This window comes from Nycticebus coucang, chromosome 4, assembly GCF_027406575.1.
Source record: "Nycticebus coucang isolate mNycCou1 chromosome 4, mNycCou1.pri, whole genome shotgun sequence".
Classification (NCBI taxonomy): Eukaryota; Metazoa; Chordata; class Mammalia; order Primates; family Lorisidae; genus Nycticebus; species Nycticebus coucang.
The window spans coordinates 138,600,813-138,627,999 of NC_069783.1; the positions used below are offsets into that span (position 1 = coordinate 138,600,813).

At 44.5% G+C, this 27,187-nt stretch overlaps 1 protein-coding gene, 1 non-coding gene and 1 pseudogene across 16 annotated transcripts in view; 1 reads left to right on the forward strand and 2 right to left on the reverse strand.

Annotated features, from left to right (window-relative positions):
- The window catches only part of SFI1 (SFI1 centrin binding protein), a 129,658-nt gene extending 112,404 nt beyond the window's left edge, over positions 1-17,254 (reverse strand). For 6 of the 15 annotated variants that reach the window (XR_008379738.1, XM_053589975.1, XM_053589974.1 and 3 more), the window contains exons 1-3: positions 16,888-17,251; positions 10,201-10,330; positions 1,952-2,149 (exon numbers count right to left, since the gene is read on the reverse strand). Coding sequence is in view for 14 of the 15 variants with exons in the window: in XM_053589975.1 (XP_053445950.1) it covers positions 1,952-2,149; positions 10,201-10,298 (296 nt within the window). In the remaining variant the exon portion in view is untranslated. Of the gene's footprint in view, positions 1-1,951; positions 2,150-10,200; positions 10,331-16,887 lie in introns of all 15 variants that reach the window. The other 9 variants (XM_053589981.1, XM_053589977.1, XM_053589987.1 and 6 more) reach the window with 5 other exon arrangements.
- On the reverse strand, positions 16,075-16,201 carry LOC128585242 (small nucleolar RNA SNORA19). The gene has a single exon (XR_008379964.1). It is a non-coding gene; the product is annotated as a small nucleolar RNA SNORA19 (small nucleolar RNA).
- On the forward strand, positions 16,917-18,850 carry LOC128584469 (40S ribosomal protein S20-like; annotated as a pseudogene).
- The last annotated feature ends 8,337 nt before the right edge of the window (positions 18,851-27,187 follow it).

Consider the following 27,187-nt stretch of genomic DNA (forward strand, 5'->3'; position numbering starts at 1 on the left):
GCAACAGCTTGAGGCTCTGTCTCAAAAAGAAAAAAAAATGCCTGGCAAATACCCACCAATCCTGGACATTCCCCAACCCAAACAGTGCAAATAGCTGTGTACTCTTAGCAAACCCCTTCTGCAATGTTATCACACCACCTTGCTATGACTGGCTTGCTCAGTGTCTGTCATTCCTCTGCACTGTGAGTTCCTGAAAGCAGGAACCATGTCTCATATGGTATCCCCAGTACGTAGCACAATGCCTGGCTATGCCTAGCACAACACACAAAAAGTTGGCTGCCTTATCCAGTTAATCTCCAGGCTTAGCTGGGAGAACTATTCCTCCTGCCCTTTATCTGGCTTGATCTTACATTATTACCCTTTGGGACTCGGCTTAAACTCCATTTCCTCCAGAAAGTCACTACTGAGTACACTAGCGAGGCTGCTCTTGCCTATGTGCCTGTGCTGCTACTTTCTTCTCTTCTCACTGCACTTATCACACTTTATTGTTGTGGCTTAACACTCTACCAAGCCTACCTGATTTTAAACTTTCTTTTTTTTTTTTTTTTTTGGCCGGGGCTGGGTTTGAACCCGCCACCTCCGGCATATGGGACCGGCGCCCTACTCCTTGAGCCACAGGCGCCGCCCCTGATTTTAAACTTTCATGGGGTCATGGACCAACAATGTCTTATCCACCTTATATGCTTAGCATCTAGCATAACACCTGGCAAAGTAGGCATCTGATAAATTTTGGAATGAACAAATGGATGCCTTTAACATATCTGATCAAAAGTAGCAGAAGTGGGCGGCGCCTGTGGCTCAAGGAGTAGGGCGCCGGTCCCATATGCTGGAGATGGTGGGTTCAAACCTAGCCCTGGCCAAAAACCAAAAAAACAAACAAAAAAAAAAGTAGCAAAAGTATTACAGCCCTTTAAGAATGTGTTTATGGCTCAGCACCTATAGCTCAAGCAGCTAAGGTGCCAGCCATATACACTAGAGCTGGTGGGTTCAAATCCAGCCCGGGCCTGCCAAACGACAACTACAACCAAAAAATAGCTGGGTGTTGTGGCGGGTGCCTGTAGTCCCAGCTACTTGGGAGGCTGAGGCAAGAGAATCGCTTAAGCCCAAGAGTTTGAGGTTGCTGTGAGCTGTGATGCCACAGCACTCTACCAAGGGAGACACAGTGATACTCTGTCTTGAAAAAAAAAAAAGAATGGGCTTGGCGCCTATGGCTCAAGAGGCTAAGGCACCAGCCACATACACCAGAGGTGACAGGTTCAAATCCAACCCAGGCCTGCCAAACAACAATGACAACTACAGGGCGGTGCCTGTGGCTCAGTGAGCAGGGCGCCGGCCCCATATACCAAGGGTGGCGGGTTCAAACCCAGCCCCGGCCAAACTGCAACAAAAAAATAGCCGGGCATTGTGGCAGGCGCCTGTAGTCCCAGCTACTCGGGAGGCTGAGGCAGGAGAATCGCCTAAGCCCAGGAATTGGACGTTGCTGTGAGCTGTGTGACGCCACGGCACTCTACCGAGGGTGATAAAGTGAAACTCTGTCTCTACAAAAAAAAAAAAAAAAAAAAAAAAAAAAAAAAAAACAATGACAACTACAAACAAACAAAAAAAAAAAAGAATAGCCAGGCGGTGTTGTGGGTGCCTATAGTCCCAGCGACTTGGGAGGTGGAGGCAGGAGAATTGCTTGAGCCCAGGAGTTGGAGGTTGCTGTGAGCTGTGATGTCACAGCACTCTACCCAGGGAGACAGCTTGAAGCTCTGTCTCAAAAAAAAAAAAAATAGAACGTGTTTATGATTTCCAGTAAAAACTTAGGGGAAAAAAAGAATAGCAGAGAATGATCATTTTTCTAGACTATGCTTAGATTTCCTCTGGAAGAACCCTGATAGTTCAAATATTGTGGGGTAAAAACAATATTATGAAAACACTGAAAAAGGCAGGTGACCACACACAAGCTCACCTGATGTGCAACTCCTTTAAGCGGCCCTGTCGGGTCCAAGTACGTGAGGCATGAGATTGCACTGGGAGATTGGCACCAGGTACCTTCCTCCGGATCCCACAGAATACAGAAGGCTTCTTTTTGGACAGTATCTTTGGAGAATAAGGTTTCTTAAGAGCACCATCTTGCAGTGATTGGCTTGCTCCATCCCTAAAAGACCTTAAACATGAGGAGTAAGGAGGCAAGGAGAAAACGAAATTATCTCAGCATATGACGAAAATACCTTTTAACATACAAGTGCAATCAAACAGAATAAGCTCATTGAGAGAGATAGTAACTATGCTTCAAGGACAGTAAGCAGCCCAATCTCTGACAGAAACATAGGCCAGCTACTACAGGTGAGTCAGCTGGGTCAGCTCTGGGCAGGATCTGCAGAGCTGGAGGGTATCCTGGAGTCATTAGGTCTAACACACTCCTTTGTAGAAGGCAATTTTAAGTGGAGTAACATGCAAATGGAAACCAAGTTCCTTTATATAAAAAATAATTCAGAAAGATTTTCAGATAAGATGACTTTGCTATCAGTATGAAACCACATACTTTTACTAAACACTAAATTTTTGATCATTAATTCCATATCAAAAAAATTAAGAGATTGTCTTTTACAATTATGGAGGCAAGAGGCAAAACCCTGTGGTGTTGAATGGGAAAGGGGAGGTATTGGTATAAATTAGTGATTTAAACAATAACAAAACAAGTCTATTTCAGCACTCTGCCCATAAGAAACACCAGGAGCAATGAAATCCCATTAGCAATGACCATATCTAGAGACCAGAGATTGTCTCTAAAACAGCATTCTCTACTAAAAGGAACGAGGGCTCCTTGAAGAAATGGCTGGCTTTCAGGTCTGGGACAAGGGAAATATAAAATAAGCCTAGAGTATCTTAATGGGTTCCAAGAATGATGAGGGCATGTTAAAAAGATACAGGAACGATCTTGAAAGGGCTCCTACTGGCCCAATTTGGGACAATTTGAGCAATAACAATTTGAGCAATTAAAACCAATTAATAAAACAGAAATGCATAAATCCATACTGATATAATAAATAAATAAATAGACAGTGCCCATAGCTCAGTGGGTAGGGTGCTAGCCATGTATACCGAGGCTGACAGGTTCGAACCCTGGGCCAGCTAAAATAACAATGACAACTGCAACAACAAAAGAAAATAGCTGGGTTTTGTGGCGGGCACCTGTAGTCCCAGCTACTAGGGAAGCTGAGGCAGGAGGACTGCCTGAGCCCAAGAGTTTGAGGTTGCTGTGAGCTGTGGTATCTATAGCACTCTACTTAGGGTGACAATGTGAGACTTTGTCCAAAAAAAAAGAACCACAAGCAAAATCTATAATGCTTAAGGATACAAACCTGGGTGTTAAAACCATGAAGAAAAGTGAGAAAAGTAATTACCAGTAAAGACAGCAGTTACTGACGGTTAGGCTCTTATGTTTGAAGGAGATTCAGAAATGATTAGAAAGGTTCTGTTTTTGTTTTATAGGAGGTAGTCATAAAGGTGTTTGTTTTACAATAATTCACCGAGATGCCCATTTGTTTTATGTTACTTTCTGTATTTGTCTTATCTTTATCAATAAAAAAAAAAAATTATAAAAACAAACAGGCTAGGCATGGTGGCTCACACCTGTAATCCCAGCACTTGGGAGACAGAGGCGGGTAGATTGTCTGAGCTCACAGGTTCAGACCAGCCTGAATCAGAGCAAGATCTCATCTCTGAAAAATAGCCGGGTGTAGTGGGCAGACATCTGTAGTCCCAACTACTTGGGAGGGAGGCTAAGGCAAGAGAATCACTTAAGCCCAGGAGTTTGAGATTGCTATGAGCTGAGTTTGAGATTGCTATGAGCTGTGATGCCATGGCAGGCACTCTACCCAGGGTGACAAAATGAGACTCTTTCAAAAAAAAAAAAAAGAAAGATATATGGAAATAAACTATCCAAATTTAAAACTAAAATAATCATGTACTGAGACATAATGTAAGTTTCAAAATATTTCAAACACCTGAAATTATGATGATATAGCAATTAAGTGTAAAAATCAATAACCTAAAGATAATTAGAAAATCCTCACATATATTTGGAAATCAAGAAATATATAACTGGCTCAGTGCCCATAGCTCAGTGAGTAGGGTGCCAGCCACATACACCAAGGCTGGTGGGTTTGAGCCCAGCCTGGGCCAGCTAAACAATGACATCTACAACCAAAAAATTAGCCAGGCATTGTAGCAGGCACCTGTAGTCCCAGCTGCTTGGGAGGCTGAGGCAAGAGAATCGCCTAAGCCCAAGAGTTTGAGGTTGCTGTGAGCTGTGACACCATAGCACTCTACCGAGGGCGACATAATAAGACTGTGTCTCAAAAAATATATATATTTTTTTTTATTTTATATATATATAAAATATATAGGGATCAAAGGAAAAAATCTTAATGGAAATTAACAAATGTTTAGTTTAAATTCTAATAAAACTCTACATATCAATATATAGAATGCAACTATAGCCATGCTTAGATGAAAATACATAGCATTAAGTGTATATATAATTATATAAAGAATTAAGACTCAAAACTCAATGAGCTACTCATCCATCTTAAGAAGAAAAAGAACAAATTAAACCCAAATACCAAAGAAAATAATAAAGAGCAGAAATTAACGTGCTGGTATGTCAGGTATCTCCAAGACCACCCCAAGGTTCAGTGACTCCCTATATAGAAGGTCTCAGAGGACTCTGCATATATTAATATCTTACTCAAGGCTATGATTTATTATAGAAAAAAGTTACAAAACAGATCCACAGAGGGGCAAAAAGGAATAGAGAAAGGCTAGTAGAAATCAGGTACAAGCTTCTAAGAGACCCCTCCCAGTGAAATCATATTGAATACCCTCAGTTCCTCCAGTAGTGAATTGTGACAAGTGGGAAGCTTTGTCCACTAAGAAAGTTTTATTTTATTTTTTTTTGCGGTTTTTGGTCAGGGCTGGGTTTGAACCCACCACCTCCAGCATATGGGGCTGGCGCACTACCCCTTTGAGCCACAGGAACCACCCACCACCAAGAAAGTTTTATTAGAGACTTAGTACCCAAAGTTTTTTGTGGGGCTGATCATACAAGCACCCTCTGTTTAACATATACCAAAACTGTACAAACAGTGTAGGCACAGTTAATGGCTCTTATGAGATAGGGAATGGTGGGAACATTCCAAAATCTAAGTTTATGATACCAGCCAAGAGCCAACCTTGTAAGCATGACAACAGAGTCTCACGTTGTCGCCCTTGGTAATGTGCTGTGGTATCACAGTTCACAGCAACCTCCAGCTTCTGGGCTCAGTAATTCTCTTGTCTCAGCCTCCTGAGCAGCCAGGACCACAGGCACCTGCCACAATGCCTGGCTATTTTTTGTTGCAGTTTTCCTGGCAGGGTTCGAACCTGCCACCTTAGGTAAATGGGGCTGATGACCCACCCACTGAGCCACAGGAGCCACCCATAAGCAGGACTTTCTAAGAAAGCAGCCTTAGGCCTGCTATGTTTCTTTCAGCACAAATGGATAATAAACATAAAGAGAAGATTAACATTGGTTGTTTAAAAATATTAATAAAGTTGATGGCCAGTGAAACTGATCAAGAAGACAAAAGGCTAAATAAACCGATATTGGGGACGAGAAGAAACATCACTACAGAACCCAAGAAGATGTTATGAACAACTTAATAAAAATAAATTTGAAGGGGCCAGGCACGGTAGCTCATGCCTGTAATCCTGGCACTCTGGAAGGCCGAGTCAGGTAGATTGCCTGAGTTTACAGGGTCGAGACCAGCATGAGCCAGAGCAAGACCTTGTCTCTAAAAATAGCCGGGCATTGTGGTGAGCACCTGTAGTCCCAGCTACTCAGGAGGCTGAGGCAAAAGAATCACTTGAACCCAAGAGTTAGAGCTTGCTGTGAGCTATGACGCTACCAAGGGTAATAAAGTGAGACTGTCTCAAATTAAAAAAAAAAATTAAAGATGTAGGTAAAATGGATAAACGCACAAAGAAAACTCTAGGACTAGATGGTTTTGCTGTCAAATTCTACCAAAATTTAAGGAATACTCATGCCAATGTCACGTGACTCTTCTAAGGAATTAAAAAAAAAAAGGAGGCAGCGCCTGTAACTCAGTGGGTAGGGCACTGGCCACAAACACCAAAGCTGGTGGGTTCAAACCCAGCCTGGGCCAGCTAAAACAACAATGACAACTGCAACAAAAAAAAAGCCACGTGTTGTGGCGGGTGCCTTTAGTCCCAGCTACTTGGGAGGCTGAGGAAACAGAATCACTTAAGGCCAAGAGTTTGAGGTTGCTGTGAGTTATGACGCCACAGCACTCTACCCAGGGTGACAGCTTGAGACTCTGTCTCAAAAAAAAAAAAAGGAACATTACCCACTGCAAATCTTCATAAACCCAGGTGGTTATACTTAACCAGCTATAACCATTATACAAAACCTGAAAAGAACATTTTAAGAAAGGAAAATCATACATCAATCTCACTAATGAATACAGATGTAAAAATCTAAACAAGGCTCAGCACCCATGGGGCTTGCAGATTCAAACCCAGCCAGCTAAACAACAATGACAACCACAATAAAAAAAAAAGTAGGGTGGTGCCTGTGGCCAAGTGAGTAGGGCGCTGGCCCCATATACTGAGGATGGTGGGTTCAAACCCAGCCCCAGCCAAACTGAAAAAAAAAAAAAAAAGTAGCCAGGCGCTGTGGTTCATGTTGTATGATTCTTTTCTGTCTTAATTCTTTCTTTTAAAGTCTTAAAGGATTCCTTCATGTCGTGTAGACTTACAGTTTGTTCATTTTCCTTGCTCTATACTACCACGTTGTAAGAATATTCCAGTTGGTTTATCCATTCGGCCAATGGACTTTTGGACTGTTTCCAGTTTTTGAATGCTTATTACATATTGAAAAATTATTGTTTTTTGTGTGTATATATATATGGAATACAAAGTAATGTTATAGTTTTTTAATACAATGCAGAGTGATTAAATCAGTCTAATTAACCTATCCATCACCTCAGATATTTGACTTTTTTGCGATGAGAACATTTGAGATATATGGTACTCAGTTAGTACCTATACTCACCATGGACTGCAGTGGATATAAAACCAAATCAAACTTATCCTTCCTATCTGATTGAGACTCTTTACCATTGATTATCATCTTCCCATTCCTCCTACTCCAGCTTTTGGTAACTCCATTCTGTTCTCTGCTGCTATGAATTTTATTATTTTAGATTCTACACATATGTGAGAACATGCGGTATTTGTGTTTGGCTTATTTCACTTAATAAAATATTCTCTGTTTCCATCCATGTTGTCAAAAATGACAAAATTTTTTCCTTTCTAAGGCTGAATAGTATTCTCTTGTGTGTATGTATATATGTGTGGGTATGTATGGATGTGTGTATCTGTGTGTTATATATACACACTGTCGCACTATTCATAATGGCTAAGTTACATAAGTTACCTAAATGTCCTTGGAAACACACACAACACCACATTTTCAAGGACATTTAGGTTGCTTCTATAACTTAGCCATTATGAATAGTGTGACGGTGAGCATGGTTGCGTAGACATCTCTTCGAAATACTGAGTTTAAATCTTAAAGGTAAACACCAGAAGTGGGATTGTTGGATCTACAGGAACATTCTCATTCGCATAGTGTGGTACACAGTGGTTCTCAAATTTGAGCCTTAATAATTCCCTGGAGGACTTCGTGAACAGATTGCTGGGCTCTCTCCTAAAAGTGTCTTAATTCAGTAAATTTGCAGTGTGACCCAAAGGTCTGTATTTCTAGTAAGTTACCAGATGATGGTGATGTGGTTGGTTTAGGGAATCATATGTTGATAACTATTGTTCTAAGCAGGGGTCCTCTAACTTTTTTTTTTGGCTGGAGCTAGGTTTGAACCTGCCACCTCTGGCATATGGGACCGGCGCCCTACTCCTTGAGCCACAGGCTCTGCCCTGGTCCTCAAACTTGTTAAACAGGGGGACAGTGAACAGGCTGTTGGAGGGCTGGACTATAGTTAAAAAAAAAAAACTATGAACAAATTCCTATGCATACTGCACATATCTTATTTTGAAGTAAAAAAACAAAATGGGAACAAATACAATCACACCGCTGCATGTGGCCCACAGGCCATAGTTTGAGGACCCCGATAGGTTGTGGATCCAAGGGTATGAGAATCAACTATGTACTGTATATGGTTTTGTATATCGACTTTGTATAGAACAGACTTGCTGGGATTCTCTTACAAAGATAAATAATTAACTTGCAGATTCTTTGGGGTTTTCTGCATGCAAAATCATATCATTTGCAAACTGACACTTTAGTTCCAGTCTTTATGATTGTAATTTCTTTCGCTTGTTTTACTCTGCCAGTCAGAATCTCCAGTACAGTGTTGAATAAAAGTGATGGTGGTCCTACTTATTATGTTCCTGATCTCAAAGGGAAAATCAGCTGTGTTTCATTCTGAGTGTGGTATCTGATATAAGTTTTTCATGGACATCCCTTCTCAAATTAAGAATTCCCCTTTCTGGGGCGGCGCCTGTGGCTCAGTGAATAGGGCGCTGGCCCCATATGCCGAGGGTGGTGGGTTCAAACCCAGCCCCGGCCAAACTGCAACAAAAAAATAGCCGGGCGTTGTGGCGGGCGCCTGTAGTCCCAGCTGCCCGGGAGGCTGAGGCAAGAGAATCGCGTAAGCCCAAGAGTAGAGGTTGCTGTGAGCCGTGTGACGCCACAGCACTCTACCCGAGGGCAGTACAGTGAGACTCTGTCTCTACAAAAAAAAAAAAAAAAAAAAAGAATTCCCCCTTCTTCCCAGTTTGCTAAGATACTTATGAATATACTATATTGAATTTTTTCCCTAACATTTTTCTGTATCTGTTGATATATGATTCTTCATTAAGTTGATTTTTCTTTTTTTTTTTTGCAGTTTTTGGCCAGGGCTGGGTTTGAACCCACCACCTCTGGTATATGGCGCTGGCGACCTATTCCTTGAGCCACAGGCGCCGCCTTTTTTTTTTTTTTTTTTTTTTTGTAGAGACAGAGTCTCACTTTATGGCCCTCGGTAGAGTGCCATGGCATCACACAGCTCACAGCAACCTCCAACTCCTGGGCTTAAGTGATTCTCTTGCCTCAGCCTCCCGAGTAGCTGGGACTACAGGCGCCCGCCACAACACCCAGCTATTTTTTGGTTGCAGTTCAGCCAGGGCTGGGTTTGAACCCGCCACCCTCGGTATATGGGGCTGGCGCCTTACCGACTGAGCCACAGGCGCCGCCTTTTTTTTTTTTTTTTTGTAGAGACAGAGTCTCACTTTATGACCCTCGGTAGAGTGCCATGGCATCACACAGCTCACAGCAACCTCCAACTCCTGGGCTTAAGTGATTCTCTTGCCTCAGCCTCCCGAGTAGCTGGGACTACAAGCGCCCGCCACAACACCCAGCTATTTTTTTGGTTGCAGTTCAGCCAGGGCTGGGTTTGAACCCGCCACCCTCGGTATATGAGGCTGGCGCCTTACCGACTGAGCCACAGGCGCCGCCCAAGTTGATTTTTCTGATACCACATCTTTCTGGAATTAATTCTTAGTCATGCTATATTATCATTTTTCTATGTTACTGACTTCAATTAGCTGACATTTTGTTTAGGTTTTTTTTTTTTTGAGACAGTCGGTAGAGTGTCTTTTTTTTTTTGAGACAGAGTCTTTTTTTTTTTTTTGAGACAGTCGGTAGAGTGCTGTGGCATCACAGATCACAGCAACCTCAAACTTGGGCTTAAGCTATTCTCTTGCCTCAGCCTCCCAAGTAGTTGGGACTATAGGTGCCCACCACAATGCCTGGCTATTTTTTTTTTTTTAATTTTTTTTATTGTTGCAGTTTGGCCAGAGTTGGGTTCGAACTCACCACCCTCAGTATATGGGGCCAGCACCCTACTCACTGAGCCACAGGCACTACCCAACGTCTGGCTATTTTTTAATTGTGGTTGTCATTGTTGTTTAGCTGGCTGGGTTTGAATCTGCAAGCCCCATGGGTGCTGAGCCTTGTTTAGATTTTTACATCTGTATTCATTAGTGAGATTGATGTATGATTTTCCTTTCTTAAAATGTTCTTTTCAGGTTTTGTATAATGGTTATAGCTGGTCAAGTATCATTTCAATTATCTTTTTTTCAAGTCCTATCACTCACCTGAAATCAACCTTCTTCTCCATTCTCTGCTTAATCACTTTTTCATGGAAATTCAACCAGTGGCTTGATAGGGACTTCTTAGTAATCAGATTCTTCATGAATCAAAAAGTCTTTATCTTCCCCCTTCTAACTAGAAGAATAAAAGGGGGGAGAGATATTAAATTATCTCCAGCCTCTTAGGAGTCATGTTTCTAAACAGTTACATGTCAGCTCTTTGTCTCCTGCTTCTCCTTAACTAGATGAACATGGTAAGTCTCTAATTCAAAATATTTTCTTCTGGGTTTTCTGTGGGTTTTCTTTTTTTTTTTACAAACTCCATGAAAACAGGAGTTGTACCTGATCTTCTCTCTGCTGTATCTCCAGCATCTAAAACAATGTTAGTAACCTCACGTAGAAGATACATAAATATTGGGAAGACTAGGACATAGATCTGCTCTCAATAAGGATATGCATGAACACAAACTTGCTCCTAAATTGGAGTACTCACAATGGTAATCAAATACAAAAGTCAGCCCAAGAGAAACAAAAATTGTTAGGCACTGACTCCCCGTTATAACATGTAGATTGACCTGCTAAGATAATAGTAAAGGATGAAATAATACAAACTATAAAATCAGAGATTGGAGAAGAGATCATCAGAAATGAGAGATTTCCACAGAGTTTTACAAAAAGAAAGAAAAATGAACTGATCTAACAGAATTCAGAAAAGCTCAGAACTAGAAGAAACAAGGAAAGGCTCCCAGAACTGAAGCTACAGCCCACAAATGAAAGGATTAAGAAAGACTGAAAAGCAATAGGAGCCCCATATCCCCTCCCAACCCTGCTGACAGGGTTTCTTTCCCCTGCCCTGCTTCCAGAATTCTGCAGTTAGACTGGTACCTCTCAGGCAGAAGACTGGAAAAATTCTCTTAGAAGATGCTAAAACCAACAGAACTCCAGATTCTGATATTTGTGCCTCACACCTATCAGTGAAAAAGCAGATTCACTAAAGTAAAGCTCAAGAACTCGTAAGTCTTGCTCACACACTAGGAGCTTCCAACTAATTCCTCAGTTGCTGACACTTAAGTATAAAACAATAAAGATCACAAAACATGAGGCCAGGCATGGTGGCTCACACCTGTAATCCTAGCACTCTAGAAGGCCGAGGCAGCTCGATTGCCTGAGCTCACATATTAGAGACCATCATGAACAAAAGGGAGACCACATCTCTACTAAAAATAGAAAAACTAGGGCGGCGCCTGTGGCTCAGTGAGTAGGGCACCGGCCCCATATACCGAGGGTGACAGGTTCAAACCCAGCCCCAGCCAAACTGCAACAAAAAAATAGCTGGGCGTTGTGGCGGGTGCCTGTAGTCCCAGCTACTTGGGAGGCTGAGGCAAGAGAATTGCCTAAGCCCAGGAGTTGGAGGTTGCTGTGAGCTGTGTGATGCCACAGCACTCTACCAAGGGCAATAAAGTGAGACTCTGTCTCTAGAAGAAAAAAAAGGAATGAAGAATCAAGAATCCTATGTACTCAATTTTGATATGAAGACAATTAATGACCTAGTACACAGTGGGGGGTGGGGGAAGGGGGAGCGAAGGGAGAGGGTTGGGGTATCATGGTATGTGACACACCTCTTGGAGGTGGGACATAATTATAAGAGGGAATTTACCTAACAAATGTAATCAGTGTAACCTGGTTCTCTGTACCCTCAATGACTCCCCAACAATAAAAAAAAAAAATGTAATAAAAAAAAAAATCTTCCGGGCAGCACCTGTGGCTCAAAGGAGTAGGACGCTGGCCCCATAAGCCGGAGGTGGTGGGTTCAAACCCAGCCCCGGCCAAAAACTGCAAAAAAAAAAAAAAAATCTTCCTTACTTGTGTGACATATTCAACCTGCTCAACAAACTCAATCTGTCACTTCAGAGGAGAGTGACAACTGTGTTCAAGTCAGCAGATAAAGTAGCTGCACTCAAAGCCAAACTGAAATTATGGTGACAACAAGTGAACATTGGGATTTTTGACACATTTCACACATTAGCAAAGATTTTGAAAAATCCTGAGCCAGGACCTTCTTTCTTCCAGCTGGTGCATGATCAACTGTTTCAACTTTTAAGAGTTTGAGCATCATTTCCCAACCACAAAAGACCCCCAAAATGGACCCATTTGTGAATAAGCCAGGTGAATTGACTTTGTCTGTGCTAGATGAGGATCAATTACTTAAGACCAAAAATGACAGTGGCCTTAAACATACGTTTAAGACAACTTCAGATCTCCCTAAGTTCTGGATTAAAGTCAAGGTGGAATATCTTGAGATTGCCACAAAAGCACTGAAAAGCCTGCTTCCATTTCCACCACCTAATTTCATGAAGCAAGGTATTCTGCAGTGACAGCAACCAAAACAAGATTACGGAGTAGAGGGCGGCGCCTGTGGCTCAGCGGGTAGGGCGCCGGTCCCATATGCCGGAGGTGGCGGGTTCAAACCCAGCCCCGGACAAATTAAAAAAAAAAAAAGATTACGGAGTAGACTGAATATAAGCAACACAATTCAAGTGTCACTGTTTTTCACCACTCCAAGATGGGACCATCTAGTTGCAGGTAAATAAGCCCAGGGCTCCCAATGATTCTGCATTATCCTGAATTGTAGAATTATTTTGTTATATATTACAATGTAATAATGACAGAAATAAAGTGCACAATAAATGCAATGCTCTTGAATCATCTGAACACCCCACACCCCATGGAAAAATTGGCTTCCATGAAACCAATCTCTGGTGCCAAAAAGGTTGGGGACCACTGGTCCAAAGCACAAAAAAAGGTGATTGGCAGTGGGGAAAAATAAAGTTCCAGATTTATTGTCTCCAATGGTAATCAGGGTTCCTGGCATTTCATAGGATATATGTACAAAAAATGTCAGTGTTAGCAATGATCTGAGGGGAAAGCTCTGGCCCTCTGAAGTCAAAAGGCCGCTTCTTTAGGTACTTGTGCAGGCCCAGCCAAACTTCCAGTGGTCTCAACTGGTTTGAACTGGACAAGAGCTGGTGCAAGCTGCTGAAAAAACAACTAAACCAACTGTAACCTTGGTCACTTATGAATGTGACTTTTAAAGCAGCCAGTGAAGATTAAGTTTCAACATTCAGTACCACGGTCTTCAGCTAACATAGTCATTAGCTTCATGGAAAGTGGAGAAAATATCAAAAAGCAAGTGACCAAAAGCAAGCAGAGCAGAGAAATCTGATCAAACCCTTGGTTTCACTCTATAGTTTGGAAACTCTTAGATGACATCTTTCAATGACATCCTACATTGAAAATCTGTTGTTTAGTATAGCCACTTTCATCAATGATCTCAGCCAGATCTTCTGGATAACTTGCTGCAACTTGAACATCAGCACTTGCTACTTCCCTGTGCACTTTTATGTAATAGAGCTGGCTTCTTTTCTTTTTTTTATTTTTTTGCAGTTTTTGGCTGGGGCTGGGTTTGAACCTGCCACCTCCGGCATATGGAGCCTGCACCCTACTCCGTTGAGCCACAGGCGCCGCCCATTCTTTTTTTTTTTTGTGGAGACAGAGTCTCACTGTACCGCCCTCGGGTAGAGTGGGTAGAGTGCCGTGGCGTCACACGGCTCACGGCAACCTCTAACTCTTGGGCTTCCGCGATTCTCTTGCCTCAGCCTCCCGAGCAGATGGGACTACAGGCGCCCGCCACAACGCCCGGCTATTTTTCTGTTGCAGTTTGGCCGGGGCTGGGTCCGAACCCGCCACCCTCGGCATATGGGGCCGGCGCCCCACTCACTAAGCCACAGGCGCCGCTCGCCCATTCTTTTCTTTTTTTCTTTTTTTTTTGTAGAGACAGAGTCTCACTTTATGGCCCTCGGTAGAGTGCCGTGGCATCACACAGCTCACAGCAATCTCCAACTCCTAGGCTTAGGCGATTCTCTTGCCTCAGCCTCCCAAGTAGCTGGGACTACAGGCGCCCGCCACAACGCCCGGCTATTTTTTTGTTGCAGTTTGGCCTGGGCCGGGTTTGAACCCACCACCCTCGGCATGTGGGGCCGGCGCCCTACCCACTGAGCCACAGGCGCCGCGCGCCTATTCTTTTCTTAAATCTCATGAACCAACCTCTGCTATCTTCCAACTTTTCTTTTCTTTTTTTTTTTTTGTAGAGAGAGAGTCTCACTTTATGCCCCTCGGTAGAGTGCCATGGCATCACACAGCTCACAGCAACCTCCAACTCCTGGGCTTAAGCGATTCTCTTGCCTCAGCCTCCTGAGTAGCTGGGACTACAGGCGCCCGCCACAACACCCAGCTATTTTTTTTTTTGTTGTTGTTGCAGTTCAGCTGGGGCCGGGTTTGAACCCGTCACCCTCGGTATATGGGGCCGGCACCTTACCGACTGAGCCACAGGTGCCGCCCGCTATCTTCCAACTTTTCTTCTGCAGCTTCCTGATCTCTCTCAGCCTCCAGAGAATTGAAGAGGTTAGAGTCTCTCTCTATATTAGTCTTTGGCTTAAGGGAATAAGCCTTATTTGTGGCTGGTTTGATCTAGAACTTTCTCCATATCAGCAATATGGTTGTTTGCTTTCTTATTTGTGTATTCACTGGAGTAGCGCTTTTAATTTCCTTCAAGAACTTTTCCTTTTTATTCACAACTTAGCTAACTGTTCAGTGCAATTGGCCTAGCTTGGCTTACAACATGCCTTCTTCACTAAGCTTAATGATTTCTAGATTTTGACTTTAAGTGATCGGCAACTCTTCCATTCATTTAGAGACCATTGTAGGACTATTAATTGGCCTACTTTGAATACTGTTATGTTCCAAGGAATAAGAAGGCCCTGAGAGGGGAAGAGGCAGAACAGCTGGTTGATGGAGCAGTCAGAACATATAACAATTATCATTAAGTTCAAGGTCTTATATGAGTGCATGTTGGGACACCCAAAAACAATTAAACAGTAAATCAGAGATCACTAATCATAGATATAACAGATATAATAATAAAAGTTTTTTTTAAATAAGGGTTAATAACAGCCACTATTTACTTAGCACTTTTTATATGCAATGTCATGACAGTCATGGAAAGCAGAATTCATGCCCATTTTATCCCAAGAAAAAAAAACTGAAGCTCAGAGAATCAGAGCATTGCTGAAGCTGGAATTAGAATTCCAGGCTATCAACTCTAAAGTCTATTCCGAACCATCATACATGGATTACACTATCTTTCTTTTTTTTTTTTTTTGTAGAGACAGAGTCTCACTGTACTGCCCTCGGGTAGAGTGCCGTGGCGTCACACGGCTCACAGCAACCTCTAACTCTTGGGCTTACGCGATTCTCTTGCCTCAGCCTCCCGAGCAGCTGGGACTACAGGCGCCCGCCACAACGCCCGGCTATTTTTTTTTTTGTTGCAGTTTGGCCGGGGCTGGGTTTGAACCCGCCACCCTCGGCATATGGGGCCGGCGCCCTACTCACTGAGCCACAGGCGCCGCCCGATTACACTATCTTTCAAACATATCTTTTATTTTGTATTATTATCTTTTTTTTTTTGTAGAGATAGAGTCTCACTTTACCGCCTTCTGTAGAGTGCCATGATGTCACAGGACTCACAGCAACCTCTAGCTCTTGGGCTTCCGCGATTCTCCTGCCTCAGCCTCCCGAGCAGCTGGGACTACAGGCGCCCGCCACAACGCCCGGCTATTTTTTGGTTGCAGTTCCGCCGGGGCTGGGTTTGAACCCGCCACCCTCGGTAGATAGGGCCGGCGTCCTACTCACTGAGCCACAGATGCCACCCAAACATATCTTTTAAAATCCTAGTTTCCCAAAACAGAAAACCTAAATGGTCACATCTTTTGTAGATAAAGACCTGTTATTTACCTAATACATTTAACCACTTTCTATAAAGTTTCTTGTCTGAAGGAGACTGGCAGCATTACTACTTACAGTTATACTGCTAATTAACCTTCAACTATTTGTATAGCACATAAGAAATAACACTGCTCACATATAAAAAGCAGGTCAATGAAATGTGCACAATAAAAGTTTTAAATACTGCGATAATTACAAAAAGTCACACATAGACACAAAGTGAGCTGTTAGAAAAATGGCTATTCTAGGCAAGGTTGCCAGAAACCTTCACTAAGTGTAATAAAATGAAGTATACCTGTACCCAAGTTCCTAATATCATTTAACAAATACGTTTTTACTACACGTTTTCCACACCTGCTAACAAGAAATCTAAATAGCCTTCTATAAAATAACACCCCATCCATCTCCCACGGGGGCGGGGTGCGGAGGCTTCATGATTAGTTTTATTGGCTCCTGAGGTCTCCCGTAAACCAGTCCCTCTTGGGATGTGAAAACCCGTGATTTGAACCCGAACACTAGCCTGGAACCCACTAGCAGCGCGGGAGGATGCTTTGCTTCCGGGGCTGGAAGACGCTGCAGAGGAGCCCCAGACAGAAAACAACCGAGAGCGGCGTGGGCGGTGACTGTGGCCTCCCGACGCCGTGATATCCCTTCTTCTCATGTCCCCTCCAATCCCGCACCACAACCCATTAGATAAGCAGCATCACTTGCACTTCTAGAAAAGGAGGAAGCAGATACTCCCGACACCAGAGTCACCAGGCCCAGCTCGGGGAGACCTGACTTCGCTGCCGATTCACAGACAAACAGGCCGAGCCACTCAGAGGCTGGGGACGATAGGGCCGGGCTTCGTACCTGGAGAAGCCCAACATTCGGGCCTGGCGATGGGAGACGTCTCTGAGGAAGGTGACTGACTTAGACAGTCCCACAGACCTCGCAACCTGCTCCCGCCTCTGCGTTTAGCGCGCCTTCAGACAGCAGTCTCCCCGCCGGCCCCGCCCCCGTCTCCCGGGCGACGCACCGCGCGCGCGAAGGACGCCTCTCCCAAACCCCCGAGTTCGCGCAGCCTCAGTCAGGCAGGTGGCGCGCCTCCCTCGGCCCGGAAGGAGCACCCGCAGGGAATACGGTCCGCTCTAGGGGTCCTAGAGATGGCTGCGCGAACTGTGCCCGCTTGCTTCCCTCTGAGCGCAGCTTCCTATTGTTCCTCCTTCTAGCCGAGCGGAGTGAAGCTGTTTTGAGTCGCATGGCCCACTTATGGCTCCTGCGGCCGAGCACGAGGGATGTCCAGAAGGGGATGCAGACCAAAATCCCCCACTTCCGGGCTCTCGCGCGAGCCACTCTGGCTTTTGGTTCCCAGAGACAGCATGCCGGAGCCCCGGGAGTAGGACGCACCCACACCGGGATGTGCGGTGCGACAACCTGGACTTAGAGGTTAAAGTTCCACAGTCTCCCAATTCCGATTGTCCCAGGCTGATCTCTCTCTCTCTTTTTTTTTTTTTGCAGTTTTTGGCTGGGGCCGGCGCCCTACTCCTTTGAGCCACAGGTGCCGCCCCCTGATCTCTTCTCATAATCCTTCCTTTTAAATGTAATTAATAAGCCCTAATTGTTAATTTTTTTCTTTAATTTGGGTCCACTATGATAAGGTTTTGAAAATAGGGCTGAAAGAGGACAAGTGGGATGTTTGATATGCTTCCTCCTGTGCTTTGTAAAATATTTGAAAGCATGTGAGATTGGTAGTGGAGAGAGTAAAAGCTAGTATTATTCATTTAAATGCTTGAAAGATTTTACAAACATGAAACCCTGGGGAAAGGATCAACTACAACTTGAACTTTATCTTAGAAATGAAAACAATGTGGGGGCGGTGCCTGTGGCTCAGTCGGTAAGGCGCGGGCCCCATATACCGAGGGTGACGGGTTCAAACCCGGCCCCGGCCAAACTGCAACCAAAAAATAGCCGGGCGTTGTGGCGGGCGCCTGTAGTCCCAGCTACTTGGGAGGCCGAGGCAAGAGAATCGCTTAAGCCCAGGATTTGGAGGTTGCTGTGAGCTGTGTGACGCCACAGCACTCTACCGAGGGCCATAAAGTGAGACTCTGTCTCTACCAAAAAAAAAAAAGAAATGAAAACAATGTAACCTAAACATTTGTACCCTCATATTAATCTGAAAAAAAAAAAAAAATGGAGAAAAATAACCTAGGGCGGCGCCTGTGGCTCAAGGAGTAGAGCGCCGGTCCCATATGCTGGAGGTGGCGGGTTCAAACCCAGCCCCAGCCAAAAACCACAAAAAAAAAAATGGAGATTGCTTTTCAAGGAAGACCCGGTCGCAGGTTTGGTGGAGGCGTGCTGTACTCTCTTCTGCTCCTGACTCACCGCTGTTCACTCTTGCTGAGGAACAAGTTGGTCAGGAAGCCGTGCTGCAGCCGTGGCTTTTAAAGATACCGGGAAAACACCTGTGGAGCCAGGGGTGGCGATTCACTGAATTAGAATTACTCTCACCAGCCGCAACGTAAAGTCCCTGGAAAAGGTGTGTGCTGACTTGATCAGAGGCGCAAAGGAGAAGAATCTTAAAGTGAAAGAACCAGTTCAGATGCCTACCAAGACTTTGAGACTCAATACAGGAAAAACTACTTGTGGCGAAGGTACTAAGACTTGGGATCGCTTCCAGAGGAGAATCCACAAGCAACTCGTTGACCTGCACAGCCCTTCTGAGATTGTTAAGCAGATTACCTCCATCGGTATTGAGCCAGGAGTTGAGGTTAAAGTCACCATTGCAGATGCTTAAATCAACTGTTTCAATAAATTGATGACAAGTTGCTAAAAAGAAAAAAAGATAGAGATTTTGCATCCTTTTCAACCCCCTGGATTGGGGGCGGCGCCTGTGGCTCAAAGGGGTGGGGCACCGGCCCCATGTGCCGGAGGTGGTGGGTTCAAACCCAGCTCCAGCCAAAAACTGCAAAAAAAAAACCTCCCTGTGGCTCAGGGAGTAGGGCAGTGGCCCCATATACTGAAGGTGGTGGGTTCAGACCCGGCCCGGCCAAACTGCAACAACAACAACAAAAATAGCCAGGTGTTGTGGCGGGCGGCTGTAGTCCCAGCTACTGAGGCTGAGGCAAGAGAATCGCCTAAGCCCAGGAATTGGAGGTTGCGGTGAGCTGTGTGACGCCACAGCACTCTACCAAGGGCGATAAAGTGAGACTCTGTCTCTACAAAAAAAATAAATAAATAAATAAAACTGGATGGATTTGGAGAACAAAGTCTCCAAGTATTAGCCAGGCAGGCATTGTGGCAGGTGCCTGTAGTCCCAGCTACTTGGGAGGCTGAGGCAAGAGAATCACTTAAGCCCAAGAGTTTGAGGTTGCTGTGAGCTGTGACGCCATAGCACTCTACCGAGGATGACATAGTGAGACTCTGTCTCAAGAAACAAAAAAAAAAAACTGCAAATATCACAAGATGGGAAAAACAAGCATCACTCAGCCTCCTGAGTACTCAATACCAATTTGAAACTAAGAGATTAACAGTCATAGACCTACACAAGAGAAAATCTCAAATTCAAGAAGAGGGGAGGGGGTTCAGTACCTTCCCACCCAATGCGTACAATGGATGGATATATTGCACTTTTCCTGGATGTAGGGTGCAGCTACAACTCTGACTTTAACCTTTCATGTGTAAATTATATAACCTAATGGTATGTGCCCCAAAATTAATCTGAAATATAAAAATAAAGAAGTTGGTGGCGCCTGTGGCTCAGTGAGGAGGGCGCCGGCCCCATATACCAAGGGTGGCGGGTTCAAACCCAGCCCCGGCTGAACTGCAACCAAAAAATAGCCGGGCATTGTGGCAGGCGCCTGTAGTCCCAGCTGCTCGGGAGGCTGAGGCAGGAGAATCGCTGAAGCCCAAGAGCTTAGAGGTTGCTGTGAGTCCTGTGACATCATGGCACTCTACTGAAGGCGGTAAAGTGAGACTCTGTCTCTACAAAAAAAATAAATAAATAAAAAATAAAAATAAAGAAGTTCTACTTTTGGAGAACAGAGTCAATATTTTAGGGGCCAAGTAGTTTTAAAATAATTTGATGCCAGGCACAGTGGCTTACACCTGTAATCCCAGCACTTGGGAGGCCGAAGTGGGTGGACTGCCTGAGCTCACAGGTTGGAGACCAGCCTGAGCCAAGAGGGAGACCTCCTTTCTAAAAATAGCCAGGCATTGTGATGGGTGCTGGTAGTCCCAGCTAATTGAGAGGCTAAGGCAAGAGAATCGCTTCAGCCCAAGAGCTTGAGGTTGAGGTCGCTGTGAGCTATGACATTACGGCACTCTACCAAGGGCGACAAAGTGAAACAATCTCAAAAAAATAATTTGGTAAGTTTCAAAGATCTAATTAACACTAATATTTACTGTAAAATTAGTCTAAGTACTTTCATATAATCATATAAATTGATATATTAGGAAACATAAATAAGCATTGCTTCTAAATGACCTGAGCTAATTTGCTGATGCTTTCTTCCTGTCATGTGTATTTACCACAGTCAGCTGTTACTAAAAAGGGACGAAAGTGGGCAGCGCCTGTGGCTCAGTGAGCAGGGCACCGGCCCCATATACCGAGGGTGGCGGGTTCAAACCCAGCCCCGGCCAAACTGCAACAAAAAAATAGCCGGGTGTTGTGGTGGGCGCCTGTAGTCCCACCTACTCGGGAGGCTGAGGCAGGAGGATCGCCTAAGCCCAGGAGTTGGAGGTTGCTGTGAGCTGTGTGACGCCACGGCACTCTACGGAGGGCAATAAAGTGAAACTCTGTCTCTACAAAAAAAAAAAAGGGACTGGCCAAAAAGTACCAAAAAAAAAAAAAATCAAAGATATGAAGTACCAGAAGGGGTCTAGGCTCTGCAAATAATTTGTTGTGTGGTCTTCTGGAAGTCCTTTTTCTTTTCTTCGATAGAGTCTCATTATGTTGCCGTCGGTAGAGTGCAGTGGCGTCACAGCTCACAGCAACCTCAAACTCTTGGGCTTAAGTGATTCTCTTGCCTCAGCCTCCCAACTAGCTGGGACTACAGGTGCCCACCACAACACCTGGCTTTTGTCATTGTAGTTGTCATTGTTGTTTAGCAGGCCCCGGCTGGGTTCAAACCTGCCAGCCCTGGTGTATGTGGCCTGTGCTCTAACCACTTAGCTGCAGGTGCTGAGCCTGGAAATTCCTTTAATAATTTGCCTTTTTAGGGCAGCGCCTGTAGCTCAAAGCAGTAGGGCGCTGACCCCATATGCTGGAGGTGGTGGGTTCAAACCCAGCCCCGGCCAAAAACAGCAAAATAATAATAATAATTTGCCTTTTTAGTCCTTAACCTGAGGATTTGATGTGACAACTGTAGAAGTGTTCAAATATTTGCTTCTTAGAACTAGGGATTACCCAGGGAGGAAGAAAACCTTAGTAGGAAAAAGCCCATTCAGAGGGGTGAAATCCCAATCTGAGATGAGGCTGCTGAAGGTCATGGCCTGGCATTAAGCTCTTACAGGTGATCTTGTAATTTACAGGTTTCTGATTTTTTTTTTTTTTTTGTAGAGACAGAGTCTCACTTTATGGCCCTCGGTAGAGTGCCGTGGCCTCACACAGCTCACAGCAACCTCCAATTCCTGGGCTTAAGCGATTCTCTTGCCTCAGCCTCCCGAGTAGCTGGGACTACAGGCGCTTGCCACAACGCCCGGCTATTTTTTGGTTGCAGTTTGGCCGGGGCCGGGTTTGAACCCGCCACCCTCGGTATATGGGACCGGCGCCTTACCGACTGAGCCACAGGCGCCGCCCAGGTTTCTGATTTTTTTCACTTGCTTTTCTACTCTTTGGACTGCCAATTTCCCCAACTGACTGAACCTTTGCGTGTCTTTATGCCAAAATGTGAACCAACAATTTGAACCTAAACCAAGATGTTACACGTTTAGTAAAGAACTAGAATAAATAATTTCTCTCGCTTGCTCTCAAAGGAGTTTCCTAGACTATGTGAAAATTGATTATTGGTTGCAAAGGGGGCAATTTAGAATATAAATGACCATACCTGCCAAAAATGACATTGAAAAGCTACAATGAAAAGAATGTGTAGGCTCAGCGCTTGTAGCTCAGCGGCTAGGGCACCAGCCACATACACCAGAGCTGGTGGGTTCAAATCCAGCCCGGGCCTGCTAAACAATGACAACTACAACCAAAAAATAGCTGGAGATTGCAGCAGGTGCCTGTAGTCCCAGCTACTTGGGAGGCTGATGCAAGAAAAATCACTTAAGCCCAAGTGTTTGAGGTTGCTGTGAGCTGTGATGCCACAGCTCTCTACTGAGGATGACATAGTGAGACTCTGTCTCAAAAAAAATAAATAAATAAAAGAATGTGTAAGCATCTAGCTTTTGTATGGCACAGGTGAAAGTAGTTTATGGGTGCCCTCCCTTAGTAAATTATTACCTTTAAATTATTACCTTTACTACTAGATAACTTTTTTTTTTGAGACAGTGTCTTTGTTACCCAGGCTAGAGTGTTATGGCATCAGCATAGCTCAAAACAACCTCAAACTCCTGGGTTGAAGTGATCTTCCCACCTCAGCTTCTTGAATACCTGGGACTACAGGCGCCCACCACAATACCTGGCTAATTTTTCTATTTTTAGTAGAGATGGCTCTCTCTTTCTTGGCTCAAGCTAGTCTCTTAACTCCAGAGCTCAAGGGATCCTTCTGCGTCAGCCTCTAGAGTGCTAGGATTACAGGTGTGAGCCACTGTGCCCGGCCATAACTGTCGTCATTTACAAGGACAAATTTTGACAAGTAAGAATTGAGTTAAGGCAGAGTTATACAAGATATTAAAAAAGAGCTGTGGAAAAGTTATAACTAGGATAGACCAGAGGGCTCAGGAAATTAGTTATAGACCACAATCATAACTACAATGCCTTGAGCTTGTGGTAGTTTTAAAACATGCTCAAAATTCTTTGACACTCTTCACTTAAAGGTGGAATCAGGCCAGGTGCGGTAGCTCACGCCTGTAATCCTAGCACTCTGGGAGGCCAAAATGGGGAGATTGCATGAAGTCACAGGTTCAGGACCAGCCTGAGCCAGAGCAAGGCCTCATCTCTTAAAAAAAAAAGCCGGGCGTTGTGGCGGGCGCCTGTAGTCCCAGCTACTCGGGAGGCTGAGGCAAGAGAATCGCGTAAGCCCAAGCGTTAGAGGTTGCTGTGAGCTGTGTGATGCCATGGCACTCTACGGAGGGCCATAAAGTGAGACACTGTCTCTACAAAAAAAAAAAAAAAAAGTCTGGCATTGTAGCAGGCACCTGTAGTCCCAGCTACTTGGGAGACTGAGACAAGAGAATCGCTGAGCCCAAGAGTTTGAGGTTGTTGTGAGGTACGACACCATAGCACTGTATCAACGGCGACAAAGTGAAACTCTGTCTCAAAAAAAAAGTGAGACTCCCCCACCTTTACTAATAATAGAAAACGAGGCTTGGCACCCATAGCACAGTGGTTACGGTGCCAGCCACATTCACCAAGGGTGGTGGGTTTAAACCTGGCCCAGGCCAGGTAAACAAATCCAACAACAAAAAAAATAGCCAGGGATTGTGGTGGGCATCTGTAGTCCCAGCTACTTGGGAGGCTGAGGGAAGAGAATCGCTTAAGCCCAAGAGTTTGAGGTTGCTGTGTACTGTGACACCATGGCACTCTACCAAGGGTGACATAGTGAGACTGTCTCAAAAAAAAAAAAGGAAAAGAAGAACTAGCTGGGCATTGTGGTGGGTGCCTGTATCCCAGCTACTTGGGAGGCTGAGACAAGAGGATCACCTGAGCCCAAGAGTTTGAGATTGCTGTGAGCTGTGATGCCACTGCACTCTACTCAGGGGCCAGAGTGAGATTCTGTCTCAAAAAAAAAAAAAAAAAAAGTGGAGTCTAAGTTCCTTTTCTTTAAAAATAGGCCAGGCTTAGTGACTCCTTTTTAAGGAACAGAATGTGGTACATGACAGAACTGACACTCTGGGGCTAGACTGTAAAGGCAATATAGCAACTATATCTGGCTCTTCTTCTCTCTGAACACTGGCCCTTGGAATCCAGCCAAGATATTGTGAGGAAACTCAGGCCACATGGAGAGGCCATGCGTAAATCTCCATGTGTAAGAAAGAGTTCCAGCAATAGCTCTAGTGGTCCCAGCTGGCAGTCACCATCAACAACCAAACATGTAAGTGAGCCTTTAGATGATCCTAGCCCCCATCATCTGAGCTGCCCCAGCTGATGCTGTATGGATCGGACCAGCTGTCTCAGCTGGATCTGGCCCAATTTGCAGAGTTTGGAGCAAAGATGTTTGAAGTCATAACGTTTGGGGATGGTTTGTTACACAGCAATAGATGACCTGAACAATGTTTTTAAAATTATATCTAATTCTTGGGCGGCGCCTGTGGCTCAGTCAGTAGGGTGCCGGCCCCATATACCGAGGGTGGCAGGTTCAAACCCGGCCCCGGCCAAACTGCAACCAAAAAAAAAAAAAAATAGCCGGGCGTTGTGGTGCACGCCTGTAGTCCTAGCTACTAGGGAGGCTGAGGCAAGAGAATCGCTTAAGCCCAGGAGTTGGAGGTTGCTGTGAGCTGTGTGAGGCCACGACACTCTACCAAGGGCCATAAAGTGAGACTCTGTCTCTACAAAAAAAAAAAAAAAAAAAAAAAAAAAATTATATCTAATTCTTTATACAAGCCTGAGAAGTAGATACTACTGCTATCCCCTTCTGAAAGATGAGAACACAGATCCAGAGTTGCAGAGGGGTGAAAAGACTACCTCAAATTTTACACAAATTGGCTGAGTCAGGATTTAATAGCTCCAAAGAATAGACCTTCACTACTCCAAGAAAGTCTCCAAGACATTGAAGAGATCCACTTCCCCACCACTTTAGGAAGAAACCTGATTTTTTTTTTTTTTAGAGACAGAGTCTCACTTTGTTATTTTTTTTTTTTTTTGTTCATAGTCCATAATTTATTTTTCTATTTTATTGAGGAAAAGCAGCAACTTTATAGAGCCTTTCTATATCATCAGGAGAACTAAAGTAAGCACCTACTATGTGTTTCACAATAATCTCATTTAATTCTCACAAGATCCTTAAAAATTAGGAATGGTATTATATAGGTAAAAAACAAAGCCAAACCAAACACCCGAGGTTCAGGGAGGTTAAGTAGCTTGTTGCTTCAAGATCACACGACTGATTATTAATGGAGACAAGGTTTAATTCTAGCATATTTGATTGTACTGCAAAGTCCATGCACTGAACGGCTGCCCCACTTAGAGAACAGAGTAGGTTGCCTTGCTGCTGCACGGTATGCCTGAGGTGTACCTACTTGTCCTTTCCTTCCATAAACATGTTTACAAAGACATTTTCTTTTTTTTTTTTTAATTTTTTTATTAAATCATAACTGTATACAATGATATGATTATGGGGCATCATACACTCACTTCATAAACCATTTGACACATTTTTATCACAGTGGTTAACATAGCCTTTCCGGCGTTATCTCAGTTACTGTGCCAAAACATTTATCAGAGTCTCACTTTGTCACCCTTGGTAGAGTGCCATGGCGGCATCGCAGCTCACAGCAACCTCCAACTCTTGGGCTTAGGCCATTCTCTTGCCTCAGCCTCCCAAGTAGCTGGGACTACAGGCACCTGCCACAACACCTGGCTATTTTTTAGTTGCAGCCATCATTGTTGTTTGGCGGGCCTGGGCTGGATTTGAACCTGCCAGCTCAGGTGTATGTGGCTGGCACCTTAGCCACTTGAGCCACAGGCACCAAGCCAGCACTACCTTTATTTTTGAGACAGAGTATTGCTCTGTTGCCCAGGCGCCTGTCACTAACGCCTAGCTAATTTTTCTAATTTTAGTAGAGATGGGGTCTTGCTTTTACTAAAGCTGGTTTCCAACTCCTGGGCTCAAGGGATCCTCCTGCCTTAGCTTCCCAGACTGCTAGTATTACAGGTGTGAATCGCTGTGCCCGGCCTCTGCATAGGCTTTAAAAAACAAAAAAACTCAGAAGCTTTATGGAGGTTATAAGGTTTTTGCCCACTTTACCCTGTTTAATTTTGACAATTGCCTCGTGAGTGGGTTATCTTCTCAACTTTACAGATCAGAAAACCAAGGCTTGGTGCAAGACTAAGGATACTAGCTCCACACCTTGTAGGAGGTGGCAGCGATAGGATGCAAACTGAAGCCCCACTTGTAAATGTTTCCCTCTACTTCTTGCCTGAAGAAAAAGAATAATTTGAAAGAAACACATTTTATTCAATATTACAGACAGAAAAAGCTAGCATTCTTCTGTTGCTAAGACTCACACAACGGGAGGTTAGTGGTCACTCACGTCCAGCCCCCTAATTTCCCAAGTGAAGAAAGTTCGAATTAGGCCCCTTGAAAGAAATGTAGTCTTTGCCGCCCCTGAACGAGAAAAACTACGTTCCTCTTACGCCCATGTATCATTTCACATTAATTCTGGGTAGTCCTGGCGGCGCCTGTGGCTCAGCGGGTAGGGCGCCGGCCCCACATGCCGAGGGTGGTGGGTTCAAACCCGGCCCCGGCCAAACTGCAACAAAAAAATAGCCGGGCGTTGTGGCGGGCGCCTGTAATCCCAGCTACTTGGGAGGCTGAGGCAAGAGAATCGCCTAAGCCTAGGAGTTGGAGGTTGCTGTGAGCTGTGTGACGCCACGGCACTCTACCAAGGGTGATAAAGTGAGACTCTGTCTCTACAAAAAAAAAAAAAAAAAAAAAAAAAAATTCTGGGTAGTCCCACGGAGCAAAAACTGGGGCTATGATATTCCTGCAGGATGTGGTTCACAAATGACCTCTCCAGTATGGCAGTTACTGGCCCTGGTCATGTATTTGCAATTCTCTGCCCGAGTTTCAACACTGCGTGCTAAGCGCCTGACATTTGCCATCTTATATTTCCCAAGTACACTCGCACTTCCGTTCCCATGCAGACTGAAAACAGGTTGTAGGCGGGGAGAATTTCTCAAATGCCTTTATTCTCTACCAAAAGGCAACCGTAGCAGGTGTATTTAACAACGCAGCAATCAGTCATCTAGCTTGATCCTCATCATTTTGTAGGAAGACCATTTTAGAAAGAAAGAAAACTCAAGAGAAGTCAGAGCAGGCTCGAAATTCGCAAATTCTCCTAACCCAGATCC